The 19,165-nt window shown below is 41.9% G+C and overlaps 2 protein-coding genes across 3 annotated transcripts in view; one reads left to right on the top strand and one right to left on the bottom strand.

Annotated features, from left to right (window-relative positions):
• The first annotated feature begins 307 nt into the window (after window positions 1-307).
• On the top strand, window positions 308-12,970 carry gap43 (growth associated protein 43). 2 transcript variants are annotated; one of them, XM_029517822.1, is made up of 4 exons: window positions 308-564; window positions 7,262-7,306; window positions 7,734-8,379; window positions 11,770-12,970. In XM_029517822.1, exons 1-4 carry the CDS (start codon window positions 535-537, stop codon window positions 11,847-11,849), a joined length of 801 nt encoding a protein of 266 aa, XP_029373682.1. In that variant the 5' UTR covers window positions 308-534; the 3' UTR covers window positions 11,850-12,970. The 2 variants fall into 2 exon arrangements, with proteins under 2 accessions (XP_029373682.1, XP_029373683.1); XM_029517823.1 differs by lacking the exon at window positions 7,262-7,306.
• Window positions 12,971-17,154: 4,184 nt separating this feature from the next.
• lsamp (limbic system associated membrane protein) overlaps window positions 17,155-19,165 on the bottom strand; it is a 170,721-nt gene continuing 168,710 nt past the window's right edge. Inside the window, exon 8 of the mRNA XM_029517246.1 lies at window positions 17,155-18,543. Coding sequence (XP_029373106.1) covers window positions 18,446-18,543 — 98 coding nt within the window. The 3' untranslated portion in view covers window positions 17,155-18,445. The remainder of the gene's footprint in view (window positions 18,544-19,165) is intronic.

Genomic DNA, 19,165 nt, shown 5'->3' on the forward strand with positions numbered 1-19,165 from the left:
TTAAGTAAGTGCCTTTTTTGGGTGGGGCCGCAGCTTTTACTGGAGCTACACTGAAAAAAGAGGAGGAGGAGGAGGGTGAGAAGATGTAGAAGAAAGGAGTGCTGATCTAAAAGAGGTGTGTGTGTGTGGGGGGGGGGGTCATCACTGTGTGTGAGGAGAGGAGGAGGAGGAGGGGGGATAGTGTGAAGGAAAGAGGGGAGGAGAGAGGGATGGAGGGAGCGAGGGGAAGGGAGGGGTTTAAAGGGTGGGCTTGTAGTCATTGTCAGGCAGCGAGTAGGAGAGAGAAAGAGAGAGAGAGGTGCGTCCAGGCAGACCGACTGAAGAGCGTGTGTGCAAACTGGGATGAGTAAAAGCACTGAGCGGCTTAGCTGTTGATACAGCCAGAGAGAAAGAGAGAGAGAGAGAGTGTGTGTGTGAGTGTGTGCACGAAAGCGAGAGAGAGAGAGAGAGAGGGTAAGAGAGAAGAAGTGAAAGGGAGGAAAAAAGGGAAGAAAGAAGCAGAGACGAAAAAGGGAGGATACTACAACTACAACTATGCTGTGCTGCATAAGAAGAACCAAACCGGTAAACTGCTCTGATCTGCTTCATTGATTATTTTGGCTTTTTTCTCTTTCTTATGATAAAATGCTGCATCTCACCTCTGAACTTTGTGGCTGTTGGTTTGTAGTCAGAATCGGGATGCTCGAGTAGAGATTAGGAGAAAATGTTGGTGTAATTTCCTTTGACTCAGGGCCTGGCTTTTACAGAAGTCTGTGCACAGAGCCCAGACACGCCTAGTTAATGTGATTATCCTGCATGAATGGATGCTGCCACAATGCCTTTCAGACCTCACACTGTACTTTACAGAGAGAGGCGCAAGACTGTAACTCGATCTTGGGAAGCTGAGCATTTACTCCTATTGATCAAGCACTTGAAAATAAGTAAAAAGATTATTGAAAAGGACTTGATAGATTGGGTATTGTCTCAGCTCTTAAAGCCGGAACACTCCCTCATTTATTCAACAGCTCCGCTGAACTCTGCAATAATTGACCATTGTTAATGATGCAACAAATTAAACAGGGCAACCTACGTTCTCCTAATTGACATCTTGAAAGGATGTGACTATCCTTTGTAAATATGTTGTGTTGAGCAGAAATGGGTGAAATGGGAAAGTGAATATCCACAGTGAAGAGAAAAAGGGTGGGGTACGGATTGAGTGAGCAGCACCATCATGTCAGTGGCCTCGGGGGAATACAATGGGAATAAATGAGTCTAAATGGATTATCATAGCCCTCCAGCTTTATAAGTGGATGCTGTCAATGGAGGCTACTATGAAGTGTGCACTCATTTAAAGGGTGTGAAAGGGTGGTGTTGGGTAGTTTATATGAACCAATAGCTGTTCTTAGTGGTGGAGAATAATGATTTTTTTTTTTTTTTTTTAAATAAAGGGGTTGCGTGGAAGCGGGTGGGTCTAAACAGCAGAAGGTGGCACTCTCCTGAATTCCAGCAGCTATTGTGGGGGGGACTTTCTGTGTGATCAGGGCCAGTGTCCCTGCTGCTATCTCCAAATAATTATGTTTTTTATCAGACTGCTAGCACACTAGATTCTGATGGCACTTGATTGCTTCTTAAATGTCAGCCTGTATGAGTCATGTCAGCTCTGGCAGGGTGGAGAGAGAGAGAGAGAGAGAAAGCGAGAGAAGAGGAAGCAAGGCTTGCCAGTTGAAAGACATGCAGCAGGAACAGGATGCAGGGAGGCAGGCAGGAGCGAACGAGTGGCAGGGTGGAGTGGGGCCGGTACACATGGCGGAAAGGAAAGATGCAAGAGGGAGGTAGAGAGTGAAGGGAACCTGGTGTGCAAAGAAGTAGGGTTTTTTTTTTTTTTTTTAAAGAAAATGAACAAGATAGGGAGGTTGGAAGGTGTGGGGGAAGGTAGACAGTGACAGGTATGCAGCGAAGCGAACGGGGAAGGAGGGAACGAAACTGGATGGGTGGCTACAAGATGCAGAGAAAATGTGGTGGTGACAGAGTGAGGGATGATGGTTGGCAAAGTTGAGCAGGTGCAAATGTGAGGAGAGACAAGAGAAGGTGGGAAATGTGAAGCACACTGCAGCCATGTGGGTGAGGCAGTGGCTTTTCCTGGAGAACACTGTCGCTGCCTCGAGCGTGCGTGTACCATCCCACCGCAGGGAAATGTTCACCCCACTGCTCCTACTTTTCATTGGCATGGGCATAAATTAATCCACACACACTCTCAGTGTGTTCTTCACGGCTGGATGAGCAAAGAGCATGATTTTTTTAGAGTTCAAACGTGGCAGTATTGCTATGGCTGCTCCCATTGTGGGGTGTTAAGTGCTATTGCAACATCTTCACAGTTGGAGTGGCTACTAGCACTTAATTCAAGCCTCTTCAGTCACCTCTGCCTCTCGCTTTAGCTTTAGTTTTATGTAAATTTGGAACAAAAAGTCGAGTTTCAACCACAAAACATGTTGCTTGTCCTCGCGTCTGGGTTTGGACGACGAGCTAAAGATCAAATCCTCAAGTCCAGGCCCAAGTTATTCTCAAATTGAGCTCTTCCTCAACTGCTAGGCCTACCGAGCTGCCATTTTCCTCATGAACAAGGACTCAAATCCCTCCCATGTCTGCTCTTCTGAGTGTCTCTTGCTCCGCCCCAGCTCCATTCCTAAAGTCTCCTTCTTGCATCAGGAGCTAGAGCTTAAATCCTTCCAGACCAAACTCCAAAATCAAGCCCTTCAAGACAATTGTTTCCAGTCATACTGTGGTTCCTCATGCACTTGAAGACCTTTCTCCAGAGCGTGCCCCTCAACCCAAGCATCAGCCACAGCCCACCTTTTTTTTAGTTCCTACTTCCACCAACACCACCCCCCCTTCCCACGCCCTTCCATCCCCAGCCCCTCTTCCTGTCCACTTGCCCCCTCTCATCAGCCCCTCTCCCCATCCTCATGCCCAGCCCCTATGAGATCAGTGGTGATTGCGGAGCCTTTGTTCAGGCAGATAGCCAGTGTAATTGAATTAAAGGCTGCTCCAGAGGATGTAATGACGCTGGCATATGGCCGCTTATTAGTTGCTGCAGAGCATCTTTTTTCCCGAGCTGTGGTAATAGACACAGTGCATCCTTTAGGAACACTCATAAATTCACCGTCAATGGACAAGCAGGGGGAGAGGAGGGAGAGAGGGAGATAGCGAACGGGGGCTGTGGTAGTAACCACCTGAGCCCCCCTTTCCTCATCTGCAGGAGATAGCCGGCTAGAAGGGTGTGGTGCTCCACTGTGTCTGTATGTATGTGTGTGTCCATATAAGTGTGTGTGTGTGTGAGTGAGAGAGAGGGGGCGAGAGAGGGAATGAGTGGGTAGCAGTTTATCTCAGTGAGAAAGACGACAGAAAGAGAAAAGAGATTTTCGGCAGTTATAGACAGCAGCCAGTCCTCTGTGTCTGGATGGTTCCTGCAGAAAAGCAGACAGCCATTGAAATCACGTTGGTATTTTCAGGAGAGAGATGTCACTGCAGGAAGTGTGTGTGCCACCAGCACAGTAGCTAATATAATCTTGCCGTCTGCTTGGGAACTGTGCTAATATGGCAAATGTTTTATGAGTTTTCTTTTTATTTGATGAAAATCGGACAGTGAAATTTACATTTTATTACTTGCAGCATCTTTAATAGTTACAAAATAAATAGTGACTTACATAGAACAAATTCAACGGCTACACATGTTGGGCTCGTGATTAAAAGGGCCTCTGCAAAGCAATGTTCTGTAGAAATGCAAATATTGCCTTTAATACTTCTCTCCCCTCTTGCTAGAGGCATTCTATTCATGGCTGGGCGGAGCTGCGAGGTGAAAAGGGAGTCTCCTTCGTCAAACGGATTAGAATAATAAAACTAATAATAACAATGATAAAAGAAACCTCATTATATGCACACTTGAGGTGTGCATTAGCCTGTGCTGTGGTGTGGTAATTCAACCAGTACTATGTCTTCCCCTGCATGTCCTGCTTTCGCCTCCTCCCCCTGCCTGAAAACAACTCCCTAATGGCACTCGCTGGCAATGAAGCAGTGGGAAGGTGGTGGATTGTTACTGTGTGTGTCACCAGTGGGGGATGGTGTATGTGTGTGCATTTGTGTGTGCGCGTGGCTATGGATCTGTCGGTAAAGCTGTTGACTCTGGGGTGTGGTTCTCATGACAGCCGGTGCCCACCCAAGGACAGATACAGGCAGGGGGAGAGCACAGACTGCAGTTGATAGGCGAAGCTGTAATAGACACATCCAGCCGTCAGTTAATATACTTAACACATTTTACCACAGCCAATTTATTACCTTTAGAGATGAGACACATATAAGGAGTTTGTCCTCTACTCACTCTTGAATTTAAGTAATTTAACCTGTGAACTATTGTACTCAGATTCTCAATGTGAAAATGGGAGTCATTACATGTCACCTGCAGATGCAAAAGAGCCAGCTTGTCCAAAAGCGAGTCGTTAACGTTGCTACGTTCTGCTCTGGTTGTTATAGCTGAGGCAGAATTGTGAAATTTTCTGTTTTGCAATCATGCAAAATAAGCAGTATCATTTTGCAAATGCTCCACTTTTGGTGGATTGACAAAAAAGAAGAAGGAAAAAAAGAAAAGACACGCACATTGGTTAATGTGGTGTATCTATGGCAACAAGTAAGGCTATGTTTAAAGAGGAAGCACTGCAGGCTAATTGTAAAAAGTCATTCGATTAACCTGATAGCGCAAATATGTTGTCTCACTGCATATTATTCCAGGAAGAGTTTAAACAGTGGTGGAGTCTCAGTGTGAAGACTTTAAGGAAGTGTACCTTGTGATGAGCGGTACCTTTGGGAGGTGCAGATGTATTTATGAATGAAAATGTGTGCTGCACAGACGCCGAGTGGAATAGCGCCTGCAGGAGGATACGTGACCAGAGTTCAATTATCAGTCAGAGTCTTCAAGAACCAAATCTGTCATGGTTTGCAACAACGTTTCTGTTTCGATAGCATGAGAATCGAATGTATAGTATCTCAACCGTCACCCAGTGGTGATTGGCTGTCACGGTCACGTTTGATATGACAAATCAAAGTGGCTCTGTTGTGATTCTTACTGTCCGGGGGAAACAGATGACAGCAGAAAATCCCAGAGCAGCACTTTTGAAGGGTGATGCCCAGAAAAATATCAATAATTCAAATGATGATGCTACATTTGCGGTCAAGCCGTGATGGCGATATTTCCTCCCAGTTTACACACTGCGATATGAGATCACTTGGCACTCTGTTGGTATTTTATTACATTGGTGCTCACGCACACACCCTGATTGCTAAAGTAAATGACATACCCTCTTTTCCAGTAGTGATGTCATACCCCCATATTCCCAAACACCCTCATCAATCGCTTTCCCTTTCTCTCTCTGCCTGACTCACTGTATGCAGCCAGTAATTCTATTTAGAGTTAAGTGCTTGGGTCAAAATTTTGGCAATTGTAAGCACCCATGAGATCAGACGTAATAAAAGCCCAATAAATCATCAGAGAGCTGCATATTATTAAGAGCAGAGGGTGTGCCAGTCTGTCTGCCTCCTCTTTCTGCTCTAATTGCAGGACACTTGCTGAAGTTTATTTCATCACTTCCTGGTTAATCAGAGAGTTACCAGGTCTAGGTTGAGAATTTAACGATCGATTGCTACACTCAATGAGAAATGTAAAAGTCCTAAAGCTCTATCCTTCTTTCACAGCCGCTCATGTTATAGGTTTTTTTTTCTAACATTGCACAAAATTGCTTCAGGAAGATGGTGTATATTAAAAAAGCCCAGGGCAGGATTTATATCCCAAACCCAAGAGACTGCATCTGCGAATGAAGGTGGAGGAGGTGCATATACCAACACAGCTGCACCTTTGCCCCTGCTGCCTCAATATTGCACTGACACACTGACCCTGAAGAAGACATGTTGGTTCAGGGTCCCTGCTTCTTAAATCATGTCACACAGATGTGAGTCCTCTTGCAGGCAGCTGCCCAAGTCAAGCCTCGTGTCCAATGTAATGATACTATTAGGGACAGAAGGTACCAGGAAAGCAGACTGATGGAGGTACATCTTGTAAATGGTTTCCACTAAAATCCACTGACCCTAAACAAGATGATGCTGCTCGGTGACACAGGCCACCGCTTACGCGCCGCAATAGATACACATGCATATTAGCCCCCCGGCCAACCCACCGGCCTTGCCTTGCGCCCTGCTGCTACATTGCTCACAACCGCCCTTTAGCCATGCTGATTGCTCAACCTGATTTATGAGATCCTATTGGCCCTCTCCCCTGAGGGGTCAGGCGCGCTGCCAATCAGGGTGACATATAGTCTTTCATAGCACCAACCCGCAGACAGCGCCGTGATGAGTTAGCACTCTGGTTGTCAAGGTAACCTTTGATGGTTGGGAGGGGTATGGCAGTGAATGCTGAGGAGATTGTAGCTGGCAGCTCGTTCCCTAGCAGCCAGAGACGGAGACACAGAAAGCTACTGTGCCTGGCGAAAAGGGATCAGCTCATTATTTTCGACTCAGAACATTCAGATTTTGAACGCTTTCGTTTTTTTCTGTTTACAGTTTCAAGGAAATCCCAAACAGAGAATTCAGAGAACACTGATGGATCTCACGGAGCAGGGTTTATATTCAAGTTTAATTATTCCCTGAATGTATTTCAGCAGCATTATCTAGAGGACAATGTGAATCTCATCCCTGAATTGAATAACTGCAATAAATGCCGGGAGTCATTTGACGTGCCCTAAATCCTAGTGTATCCAATTCATTACATTCAGACAATCGACCCACACAAAAAATCTGTTACTCTCAAGATTCACAATGGTAATAAATCTCCCTTTTGCTGTGCATAAAATGATAAAATGAAACACCATACATTCATTCTATCACTGGCTCCTGACAAAACCTTGATACCTTGATATCTGGATATCTGGAAGGATAAAAACACTAAACCATTTAGATTCTGCAGTTTTCACATCTTTATCATTTGGCTAACTGATGCTGCTGCACTGCCTGCATGCTCTTTGACAATTTGTGTTTGCTTCATGTTGCTTATTCACATTCATTTAAGGTGCACATTTGAGTCTTATGATTGGTTGAACCGTGGCTGGGGTATATTTTACCTTGATTTGTTTGCCTGTTTATTTTGAATGTACTGATTCATTTTGTTTGTCACTTTCAGTGCTCATCATTCATTCTTTTATTTGATTTTGATTTCTTTTCATTAGATTTATATGACTCATAGCACAACCCACTATTTGATGGACAGCTATGGATCCAGTTACTCAAGGTAATATCCTGGGACCCCTTTCAATATTACATTGTGTATTGTCCTATTCCTAACCTTCTACCTCATCCAGTCCTACACTAAAATTCATTCTTCAAAAAAGAAATTCCTGAAACTCTAACCCAATTCTCCTGGTGCATAATCCTCCAGTAATGAGTTATCTAACAACTCCCTTTTATAGCACATACCTTTGCCTCTCCCTGTTTTCTGACCTTTCAACTCATGACATATTACACCTATCCATAGGGGGATTTAAGCCCAAATAAAAGTATGCCAGCATGATTATTTGGGATGGTCATCCTCAGTAGAAGGATGTTTTAGCAAGTTTTAGCATAACCACCAACTATTACATTCCCCTGCTGGTTTCCGGTGGACCCACATGGTGGCTTGTGATGGATGCTAACCTGTCATATCTTATCTTGGCAACCAGGTGGAGAAGAATGAGGAAGCGGACCAGAAGATTGAACAGGATGGCACCACCAACAAACCGGAGGACAAGGCCCACAAGGCTGCCACCAAAATACAGGCCAGCTTCCGTGGACACATAACTCGGAAAAAGATGAAAGACGGAGAGGAAGAGAAGGATGGAGACAGTCCTGCTGCCGCAGAGGAGGCGACGGAGGGAGGAGAGGAGGCAAAGAAAGCAAACGGAGAGGAGGCACCTGCAAAGGAGGAAGAAGCTGCAGGAGAGGAGGCCAAGAAGGAGGAGGAGACAAGCCAAGCCAAAAGCCCAGTGGCAGAAAAGCCAGCTAATTCTCCAGCAGCTGCTGCTGCCTCCCCTGCAGGTGCAGCGACGTCTCCCGTAGCAGCGCCCCCTGCTGCTGCTTCTCCTACGGCCGCTACAGCGCCCTCCAAGCCCCAGAAAGAGGAGCCAAAGGTGGAGGAGAAAGCCGAGGAGAAGCCCAAAGAAGTGGAGGCCCCAGAAGCTCCAGCCAAGAGTCCCACCACAGACACAGCTGAGGAGAAGAAGGAGGAGAAGAGCGAAGAGAAAAAGGAGGAGGCCAGACAAGCCGACGTGCCTGCTGCTGTCAGCCCGACAGCTGAGGAGGAGCCTAACCAAACAAATGATAAACAAGGTATGTAGATTGTTAAAAAGCTTTTAAGTTCCATTCATTAAAAAACAAAACCAAGAAAAAAAACACAAAACAAAAACATTCAAACATAAATGAGCGAAGGAAATAATCACACTTGAACCTCAGACGTGTGTTTGTGAGGACACTGAACTTAGAGACCAGAATAATTCTACAACTCACCGATGAAGAATGAATTTAGAGAAAAAAAATCTAATAAAGACAAAAGGGTCATCTTTTCCACGCTGCCTGGCACCTACAACAGGAAATAACTGCTTGTTTAGTCTTTGGGATTTAAAGATCTTTGGCACTACTCCAAAATTCACTAGTTTACACAGAGACACAGCTCAATATTAGATTAGACAGGCTTGTATCTCAGCCTCTGCGAGATGTAAACTCCACACTGATGAGACAGAGATCGGTACAGAAACATTGCTGTCGAGAATGATGTTGCAAAGCAGCCACATTTTATCTTGGGGATGATCGTATATCAACGTTATTGCAAAGACGGGAGGTTCCAGCGTTTATCTTATGGGAACAGATAATTAGAAAGGTTCATGAATGTCTGCGATGGGGTTCACAAGATTTTCCAGATAGCGGCTAGAACATATTCACCTCGCTGCTACAGTTGTTTTATTTGGAAGGAAATATAAACAGTGGTCGATTGATGACCTCATTAAACGTTACATGCCCCTAACAGCTAGTCGAAGCATTTAGAACATCCTACCTGTCGGGACCGCCAACGCTGACAAATAGATTTCAGAGCAAACCCCATTTGATGACCAATTATAGCAGAACGATGTACCCGAGGAGAAACTCGGAGGCCATGAAATTATATTACAATGCTGATACAATGTTCTTCCACAACTTATACTTGACGTGAACTTGTATTTCTGGTCCAAGGACTCTGAGACTGGGTCAGACAGGTAGTTAATGGAGCATGCTCAGTCTGGAGTAGATGGGGGTTTGAGGTAGCGCGCACACACACACACACACACACACACACACACACACACACAGATTGGAGAACTACATGGAAAGTAGGTCACCTAGGCAGCACTGTCTCCCTGTTGTCATAGTTACCACCTCGATGGGATAGCTGGCCTGCATGGAACAGAGTGGGTATAACAGGTGCTCTGATTTAAATGAATGATTAATGAACCCTACCGGTCATGATCTGCAGCAGGGAAGTCTGTCACAAATAAACAATACTTGACAAAGGGTTAACTACCGGTCCACTGCAGGCTGCAATCTGCTTCCCCAGCTGAGCTGAACTCAGAGGGCAAACAAATGTTCAGAACTAAGTCACTTGGTTAAAGCTTTTCAGCGTGCAAACTGTGTTAGACACACACAAACACACAAGGACACTGGGTACTCTGATCCGACTGCATAATTTATGAGGTAGACTGGGTATGATCCAGAGTCTCACCAAGGATGGTTGGCTTTGCTTGACCAAATTGGTACGTGTCAAAGTACGGTGATAGGGTACTGCATATTCCCCGCTTGTTAGAATAAATTGGGAATTTAAACAATTGTAAAAGTTTACAAATACAAATAAAACATAAAACATCATACAATAAAATGAAATAGATACAAAAACATATACGCAATCTGGGTCGTTAAATACATTCAAATAGAGAAATAAACTTAAAGCGTAGTGATCAGTCACATAAGCTGTTCATTTGGTAGGGAAACATGGGCAGCAATGTTATGTAAAAGCTGTGACTTTTGCCTCTTTGAGAGACATTTGATACGTGCTATTCAGTAATCGAATCCGCTATTAATGTACTTGTACGACACAGACAAGGTTTTCTGCACGTCTGACTGAACCCATCTGCAGCTGGACAGTAAAGTTAAATTGAAGGTACAAAGTACAATGCAGTGTGCTGCACACTGACAGATTTGTTGTTTTGGATCTGTCAGGAGATGTAGTGCCTAAACAAGAAACCAAACTCACATTATTAGGATCAACAGCTATAGTTGGGTGTCATCTGCATAGCAGAGAACATCAAGACTATCTTCAAATATAAACCTGTTAGTGGGAATATATGAAATAAAAAAGTAGAAGACCCTGGACAGAACCTTGCACCACTCCTAGTAGATTATTTGTTTTTTCTTTCTTTTTACTTACTTTCCATATTTGTTTAAATGCATTCAATGGACACTGTGTACAAAATGTCAATTAGAAAATGGCTCTCACTGACATTGTGTACTGAAAAGAATAGGGATTTACTTTTTCATAAGCAGTTCTTATTTGCAAACGCATCAAAATCCAAATCAAACCACAATTTTTAATCACTTGTCTCTCTGGCGTTGATAACATTTGTGGCCAGAAAAGCAGAAGTGATGAGATTTGGTAGAGTAAATTGGGTGCAGTCGTATTTGCATGTCACAGTTCAGCGACCGCAGAGAAGGACATTCTCGAGTCTGTCGGAGTGGCTAACAAGCTAATTATCTTTTACCTGGAGGATCTACTATGACTCATGCTGTCTTGAGTGACACACACACACACACATACATTATTAAAAGCGCTAACACTGACATGATCGTCCCACTTCTCTGTCTTTCTCTCTCTGCTCCACCTCCACACACACAGTCACGCACACACACATACACTCAGTCACCCGAATCTCTAATGCAATGATGTCATTCTTTGATGTCTCCTCTATGAAAAGACTATGAGATCACCGGGGTATGACATCACCGCTCTTGGGGTACTTGAACATCTGCATAATAAAACAATAAAATAACAATCCCAAAATCACTGTAATCCATAAATACGGGCATTAAAATAAAAAATAATAATACGAAGAAGAATGCAATGCATCGGAGGAATTTTTTATTATCAAACCAGATTAACAATGGATGTGATCTGTTGTTATTCAGTATTTGCCCCCCAGTGATTACATCTAAACAGTATTAGATATGACAAGCAGGGATGCTGCTGTTAGTGTTGTGATGCGAGTTAAAAAGCATCATGGGTCCATTCAGAGCTCCCTCTCTCTTCATTATTTACGGAGCCGATGTGGGATTTAACACGAGGCGAAGACTGACTTGCTGTCATTGTTAGCTGAGTAGATGTCTCACGACATGTTAGATTGAAATTAAACCACATTTTCGGGACTTTTTTTGTAACAGAAACTTCTCAGCTAAAATACTTCGAAAGCTGCGACCGATACGTGAAGTCTTTGATGCTCCGTATTTCAGGAGCTCTATTGTTCCAACCCAGCAATGGAAAACGTCCTCACCACAGGCTAATTTTCTCTCCTCTTCTCTCTCTCCTTTTATCTCTCATGTCCCTGTTTTTTCTCAACCTTGCATGCCACTTTACCCCTCTCGCTTTCCCTTTATTTTTTTCCTCTCGACCTCTCTACTCTCGCTCCTTCCACCACTTAGATGCTGCAGAGGAGTCTAAAGAAGAGGAGGCCGCTCCGGCAGATGGAGCGGCGGAGGCCACCGAGTCCCAGGATGACTAAAGCAAAGTCTAACCTAAAGAAAGCAGAAATAAGAGTATGAAGAATAACACAAAAACAAAAATCTAAAAAGGTTGCTCTTTGCCTTCCCGATGTGAAGGCAGTCCGTTTCTATTTGTTTGTCATTTTTTGTGTGGCAATGATTTTCTCATGTTGGGGGGAGTTTCCAGCGTGAAGTTTTTTGGCTCAAGCTAATACTATGAGGAAGTGGTGATGACGACGATGATGATGACGATGATGATGATGATGTTGATGTTGGCGATTATGAAAAATGATTATAACCTTGAGGATGATGATGATGGAGAGGAGGATTTGATTTGGTTCATCTTCACTATTTAATGTAGGTGAAATAGCTGTAGAATGAATGCTCCCAACTGGACAGTTACACATTTAAAATGTGTTGCATTGCAACATACTTCATTTGCATTGCAATGCACTTTGACACATTTTCCAAATAAAGTCCGTTTCTGCAAATGCACGCACAAAAACAAGCTGGATCTGAAATTAGTTTTCGACACGGTACAAGTGTTCTGAAAACGCAACAAAAATAGATAATGTGCTATCACATTGGAGGGAAAATAGAATGTATAATTAAATGTGTGGCATTTCCAGTTGGGCAGCTATATCCTGAATCCAAAAACCACATACAGGACAAGACTATCACTCTCTCTACTCTGCTTGAGTCATTCAAGCTTGGTTTACACCCCTTTTACCAACTCTGTTTTCTCACGTTTACAGTAAAGGACCTGTTGCCATTTGAATGATATGATCATATAATAAATTATAGAAATCAGCTGTAGCGTTGATGTAACTGGCTCTAACATGACAATTTGAGTTCTGCCAAACCAAACACGAGAGCAGTAGCATGAACCATCGAACCAGATGCATGATGGGAACTCTCCCTCTGAGAGGAACTTTTTCGCAGTCACAAAAACTTAAGAGGTGTGGCGGCTTCTTTTTGATGTCTTTGGTGTTGTTATGACAGTTTATATGAATTGGAAAAATTACTCTTGCACTGATGTTACAAAAAAAGCAAAAAGAAAAATCAAACAAATGAGCAAACAACAAAAAAAAAAACAACTTTTCCTATGTTCCAGTGAGTGCAATGTCCAGTTTCAACCTTATCAAGGAGTTCAAACTTGTGAGAAAAATAAAATGAAAAAATAAAAATGGTTTCAATGTCTGTTTTCAAAATAAAGCAAATGTGCCAATTACCATCATAAACTGTGGAGTTTATTTAAAGCTCTGTTGAAATGTCTCATTCTTCGCTGACCAATTTCCTTTTTGGTTAATGTGCATTTCACATAATATCAAGTAACCATAACTGTAACAACCACACTCTTTTCAAAAGGCTCAATCTTACTGGGATTGTTATTTGACTGAATCTTACTTGGGAAAAAATGCACGTGTGAAACATTAGAATTCAGGTTTATAGAGAGAACTAAGAAATGCAGCTCGCTCATCCAGATTTCTTTAACCAGCGTTCGGCATTTACAGGAATTTTTGTGACTCATTTTTAATCCTTACATTTTGCTCCTGAAAGAGATCAGAATGCAACATCACCATTATGCAAAAACGCATTCAAATGTTATTCAAAGCCACATGCCCTCTGTCAGGATGCAGTGATTTGTTCAGAATAATAATAACCCCAAGGTTAACATAAATACCATTTTACTCCCAAGAAAGGTGCATGACCTTCACACTAATGAGGCTAGTTCGTAGGGAAATCAAGTCCTGGAAACAGGATAATCTTACAGAAAAGTTTCTTTTACCGCCTGTTTCCGTCTGAATTGTACTCTCTTTCTTAACTTGCCACTTTGATTTCCTTTTGCTTCCGAGATGGAAAAAAAAAAGAAAAAGAAATCCATCCGTCTTGTCAAATTTTCATTCTCATATCCTTCTATTTAAACGGTCACCTTTGTCATCATTGGGCGCAAACAAAAATGGAAACAATTAAGACGTGTTTTTCAAATGTGCCTGAATTTTCTGGATAACATCTGCGAAAGTGAATACTTAGAAAGACACACAAAATAACTTCTACTCTCTGCCAAAGAGCGGCTTCTTTTGGACAGGAAAGATTTCACTCATAAGTTCCCCGACAGCTGGTCGGGGACATTTTTGAGTGTTCCTCCTTTCCTTTGCTCGCCTCCTTATTTTTCCAGCTGGCGGTAACAGACTTAGTTTTCTAACCTCTGACACTATTACGTTCCCTGTTCATCTTCAGAGTCAGAGGCTAACAATGCTGCAGGAAAATGTGTCCCTCTCTCTCAAATGCCACAACACAGCTGTTGCAAAGTACGGTTTGTCCTGACATCTAGTGGACAAATATTTTGGTACAGCGTTGTGGGAAAAAAAAAAAAAAAAGTTTGTGCCTCTTACCTTTTAATGTTTGGCACAAAAGACTGAAACTGGAACATTTCCTCGGGGATCGGCTGAATCTCAGTTGTATTTTGCTCACTTTTTTTTTTTTTTTCCGGACAGAAATGTCTTCCAGAGGCATTTATAACAATACATATTTTATTTGCATGTTACATGGTGATAAACACAACAGTGCCATTAAGTTTCTGTGTGTTCCAAGCTATCTCCCAAAAAAAAAAAAAAAAATTTAAATGAAAAGAAAAAAGAAAAAGAAAACAGCTTACTTGCCTCAACATCTGAAGTCACATTCAAATACAGAACATTGAATTCAAACAACTTTATTTTGTGTTATGAACATTTTCTCATATACCTTTATTACATTTCTTTTTTTTTTTTTTTAGAAACCGACTGCAATTACCTTATGCCATAATAAAGTAAAATAGGTAAAAAAAAACCAAACAAACAAAAAAAACAAAACAACCAGGACATTGCTGTGTCATAATAATTGATTAAATCTTAATTTCCCGTGGCAAAGGGAAGGGAAGTACAAACATGATACATTTGCTTTTGAAACTTTTAAATTGATGAGTTGTATAAACATGACCTTATGGATCTGCAGACTTTACAACATTCTACTGTAGAAACATCATACTGTATATACACACAAAGGAGAAAAAACAAAACTAAACTAAACTTAAAACTAAGAGGGTTACCACTGTAACCACAGCCCGATGGAAAGTAGAAAGTTAGCTGTTTGGTCAACTCATCGTGTGTCTCATGCCACGCGCATGTATGTGTGTATGTCTGGATGACTGTCACCTTTCAGGTTAATAATAATGACGAGAATCACGCGCACATAAGCCAGTTTTATACAATGAAGCCATGATGATATTTTTGAGGCAATGGTCAATAGTAAACTAGAAAGCTGTGTCTACAGTCTTCAGTGGATACCCAGGTCTGTCTATAGGGATGGGGGGGGGTGGTTAGTGCTGCATCCATAGGCTGGCTGTTGGTCTCTATCAGCAATGGAAACACACAATCACCAATTCCTTTCTGCTTTACGGACAAGACAGAGCTCCATGGCTTTTTATTTAAGTCACCTTTGTTAGGTAGACGTTGCTTATTGGCTGGTTTTAACCTGCACAGTTGGAAATCAAGGTTTCGCCTCCCGTGGAGATCACCAGATGACAGATGACGGTGTTTTTGCTGCCCCTCTCACACTTTTTCCCTCAATGCACCGAGCTCTACCCATAATGCATTCCAAGCAGGTTACAAATAATTGCACAAATTGAAGATATCTCAGCCTTATTGTCTCCTCCAGCAAAAAAATAGGAAAAGAAGAAGAAGCACATTTTAGTTTTTCTGAGAATCCGCCCAAGGCTAGCTTCGCTCTGCCCTGAGGTATTTTTTTTTTTTTTTTAGTTTTTATTTATTTATTTTTTCTCAATGCAACACGCACACTTTGACAGACTTATAGCACTCATGCAAGTTCATCATGAAGAATATCGCCACAGCTTTCAGATGATTCACGTCTTACTACAGTAAAATGGCTGCTGCTCATAAACTAGCATCAAGTTTGTGCACCTCAAGTGCGGGTTAGTCGATGGCTAAGAAGCAGTAGGAGAGTCTGCAGAAATACCAGTTTAGTACAAAAACATCAGGAGTGAAGTCGATCCACAGTAAAATGGGTGCACCAGAGTCACTTGCGTGGCTGTAAAAAATAATATCTAAGATGATGAAAGGATAAAAATAAGCAGCTTGCTTTCACTTCCTGGACTTGTGAGATATTTGTCGTGACTGATAGAGACAACAGAATTGTTGATTTAACTGTTTAAATGCTTCATTTTTGATCAAAACTGTGGCCTGTTTCAACCTCTGCACAGCTCCACGTCGACCGTTTGTTCTACGTGAAAATAAGACTGGATCAGAAAGCGTTACCAACACTACAATGTCACAGAGCCACGGCCTCAGAAGCATTTACAATGAAAACAGCGGGAACAAGCCTTTTAATGTATGATGGCAAGGATGACATTAATTACACGTGTTTTACAATACTGGAACTAGCTCGGCTTGGTTGTTAGAGGAGTGGAGATGTGAACACACATCAAGTGGAGGAGCTGAGCTGAGTCCATATGCAGTAGGTCAAAGTAAATGGCAAAAAAAAAAAAGACAGCTAATAACACAGTTTCTGCAATTTTTGGAACGACAGCCGTGACCATTCAGCTGTTTTCGTGAAAGAATTGCACTGTTTCTAATGTCTGCTTTTCGCGAGCTTTACAAAATATCGACTCATGTAACGTTCATTGTGTTCGTAGAGAAAAGAAAAAAAATTGGTGATCAGTATTGGCAAAAGAATGAGGAGAAAATTACTTGTAGGAGATGTATTGTAGTGCTATTATTTTGTTAAAGAGGCGTCAGCACAGTGGCCTGGAGCTGAATAAGCATTGTTCGCTGCTCTCATATTAATATCCTGGTACGTGGACAAGCATTACGAGCTAAACAGAATTCCCCACCCCCTATTACATCATGTAAGCCAACATTTGTATCATTTTAAGGATAGGTACAATAATAACCACACGAAACTATCTTCTTTTTATGCTAGGCCTTTTTTTTTTTTTTTTTTTTTCCTTTTTTCTTAAAGATCATTTCAGTTCACATGATAGAACGGGGGTCGCCAGTTCAAGAGATCTGCACAATACTCATCTGCAACAAAATGCTATCCTTTTCAGAAACACGGAGACAGAAAATTTGTCTTTTCATATAGTCTAAGGACATTGGATTCAAGTGTATATATATATATTTATATATATATATATACACAACTAAAGTGAATGAGGCAAAGACAGAAAAAAATAACCTCACTATCAATATATTATGAATTTTTGTTTGTCATTTCATATTAAAACACACATACTTCTTTGAAAGAGAAAACTGAAAAGTGAGTCATTCATTGGTGTCATACTTTTTTTTTGTCTGTTTTTTTTTTTTTTTTTAAATCCAAATTCCAGCAGTATAGAAGAATGATCCTAAAACTTGGAAACTGAACGCAAACGATGGCTGTGCTGCAGTACATGTAGGCTAAACATGGAGCAGCGACACACTGCACGGTACGGCGGGTTGGTCATGGGATGAGCAACATACACTGCAACCATCTCCCTGTGTTTCCTGTCGCTAGAGTGGCAGAATGAGTTTGGCTGAACGGAGAGAAATACACTTTTTTTTTTTTCTTTAGCTATGTACAGTACATGTCATTGTAACCTACTGTGTTTCTTGGTACTTTAGTCCTGCTGCAGAAAGGGAAAGACGGATTCTTTTGGAATAAAAGCGAGCTGGTTGCAACGCCACTGAATGAGGATGAAGACATCTGTCAGCAGATAAACAAATTCCTTTTGTTTTGTTTTGTTTTGCTCAGTTTGGATCAATTCTATTTGCTGCATCATTAATTTGTGGCCTGGACAGCAACAATCCACGAGTCTGCTGTGTCTAGAGAACAATGTCACTGATTCAGCCCAGCATCAGAAACATCAGATTATGGTTGTGGAGACTTTTAATATCAAGCTTTAATCTTGTTACAGAATCAGCTGCTGCGTTCTCCCTTTTGATTTCTGTGTGTTTTAATTTCAAATCTACAGTATACGTATATTTGGCAGATACTTTGCATGTTGCTCATTAATGCACGTGTTAAACACTCAGTTAAATCTACAATTTAAGTTAACATGATGGGAGTAAGAAGAAATATATCTCGTGTCTTCAGCACTTCTAGAGAAAATGATTGTTGGCATCCCTGTGAGCGGGGCTACCTCTGCTTTTCGTTCCCATGAAGACAAAAAACACAAAGCCGATCCACACCCCAAAGACAAGATATAGCAGAAATAAAAGAAGTGCGTACAAATTAAAAAGGAACAATGCATTTCTTTAAAAGAGAACTGTTTGCTTATTCTGTCCCTCATTTCACTGTTTTTTTTTCTTTCTCTTTTTTTTTTTTTGCTCTTGGCCTAACGTTTTACTCACAGCCCATCGCATTTCGTATCACATATCTTTAAGCAGTGCTCTCGAGCACAAAAGGTTTTCGTATCATGATGCAAACAGTCTGGAACGGCGGTAAAGTTGGTAATAAGGTAGCAATAAGGATGTCGGTGAGTCGGAGAGAAGGAGGGAAGGAGGTGGAGGAGGAGGAGACAGAAGAAAGGCCAGGAGGATGGGAGCTGCGTCGGGGGAAGGGGAGAAGGGGGACAGTGGTATTAACACTTGAAGAAAAGGCAGGCGAAGGAGGCCAGCATGAGCCACAGTGACTGAGATACACAGGCAGCGCCGTTGATATCTCGGCCTGTCCCAGGTCCTGCAGAGAAAAAGAGAGAAAGAGAAAGAGAAATAACGCTAATATTGCAGCTACAAAGGCTGCCAGGCACCTCACTCCGTTATCTCCTCTTGTTTTGATTTTAACACGAACAAAGGATTACAAAGCACTGTGTGGTTTGGATTCAGACATTAATATGATCTTCACATTCACATTAAGGCACCAGCCACAGATTTTTTTTCAATTTGACTGCTAAAAAATATATTATTCTGGTTGTAAACTATGTAGATATTTGTCCCCATTATAAAACATCTAAAAACACACAATTTAGTATAAACAATGGTTTTAAAACGAGCTGTTTGAGCTTTCTTTAGTGACATCTGGTGGCCATGGTGCACTATTGACGTTTGCCTTTTGGCAACAGGAGCTCGAGCCCAAGACCGCAGAATGACTGCAGGAAATAAATTGCACATGGAGATGAAACCTTATGAGGTCGCCAATTTAAATGGTACATCATTTATATATAAGTAAGTCAAGCCTAAAATAAAGAGCTCACATTATTAAATCATCAAGCAGATTAAACTAGCGGGTAACTAAATTTAGTGCAGCCATTCTTGCAGCATTTCTGTATTTGTGGCATATTTTTGTCTTTCTTACTTTTTTT

Source organism: Echeneis naucrates, chromosome 13 (assembly GCF_900963305.1).
Source record: "Echeneis naucrates chromosome 13, fEcheNa1.1, whole genome shotgun sequence".
NCBI classification, from domain to species: domain Eukaryota; kingdom Metazoa; phylum Chordata; class Actinopteri; order Carangiformes; family Echeneidae; genus Echeneis; species Echeneis naucrates.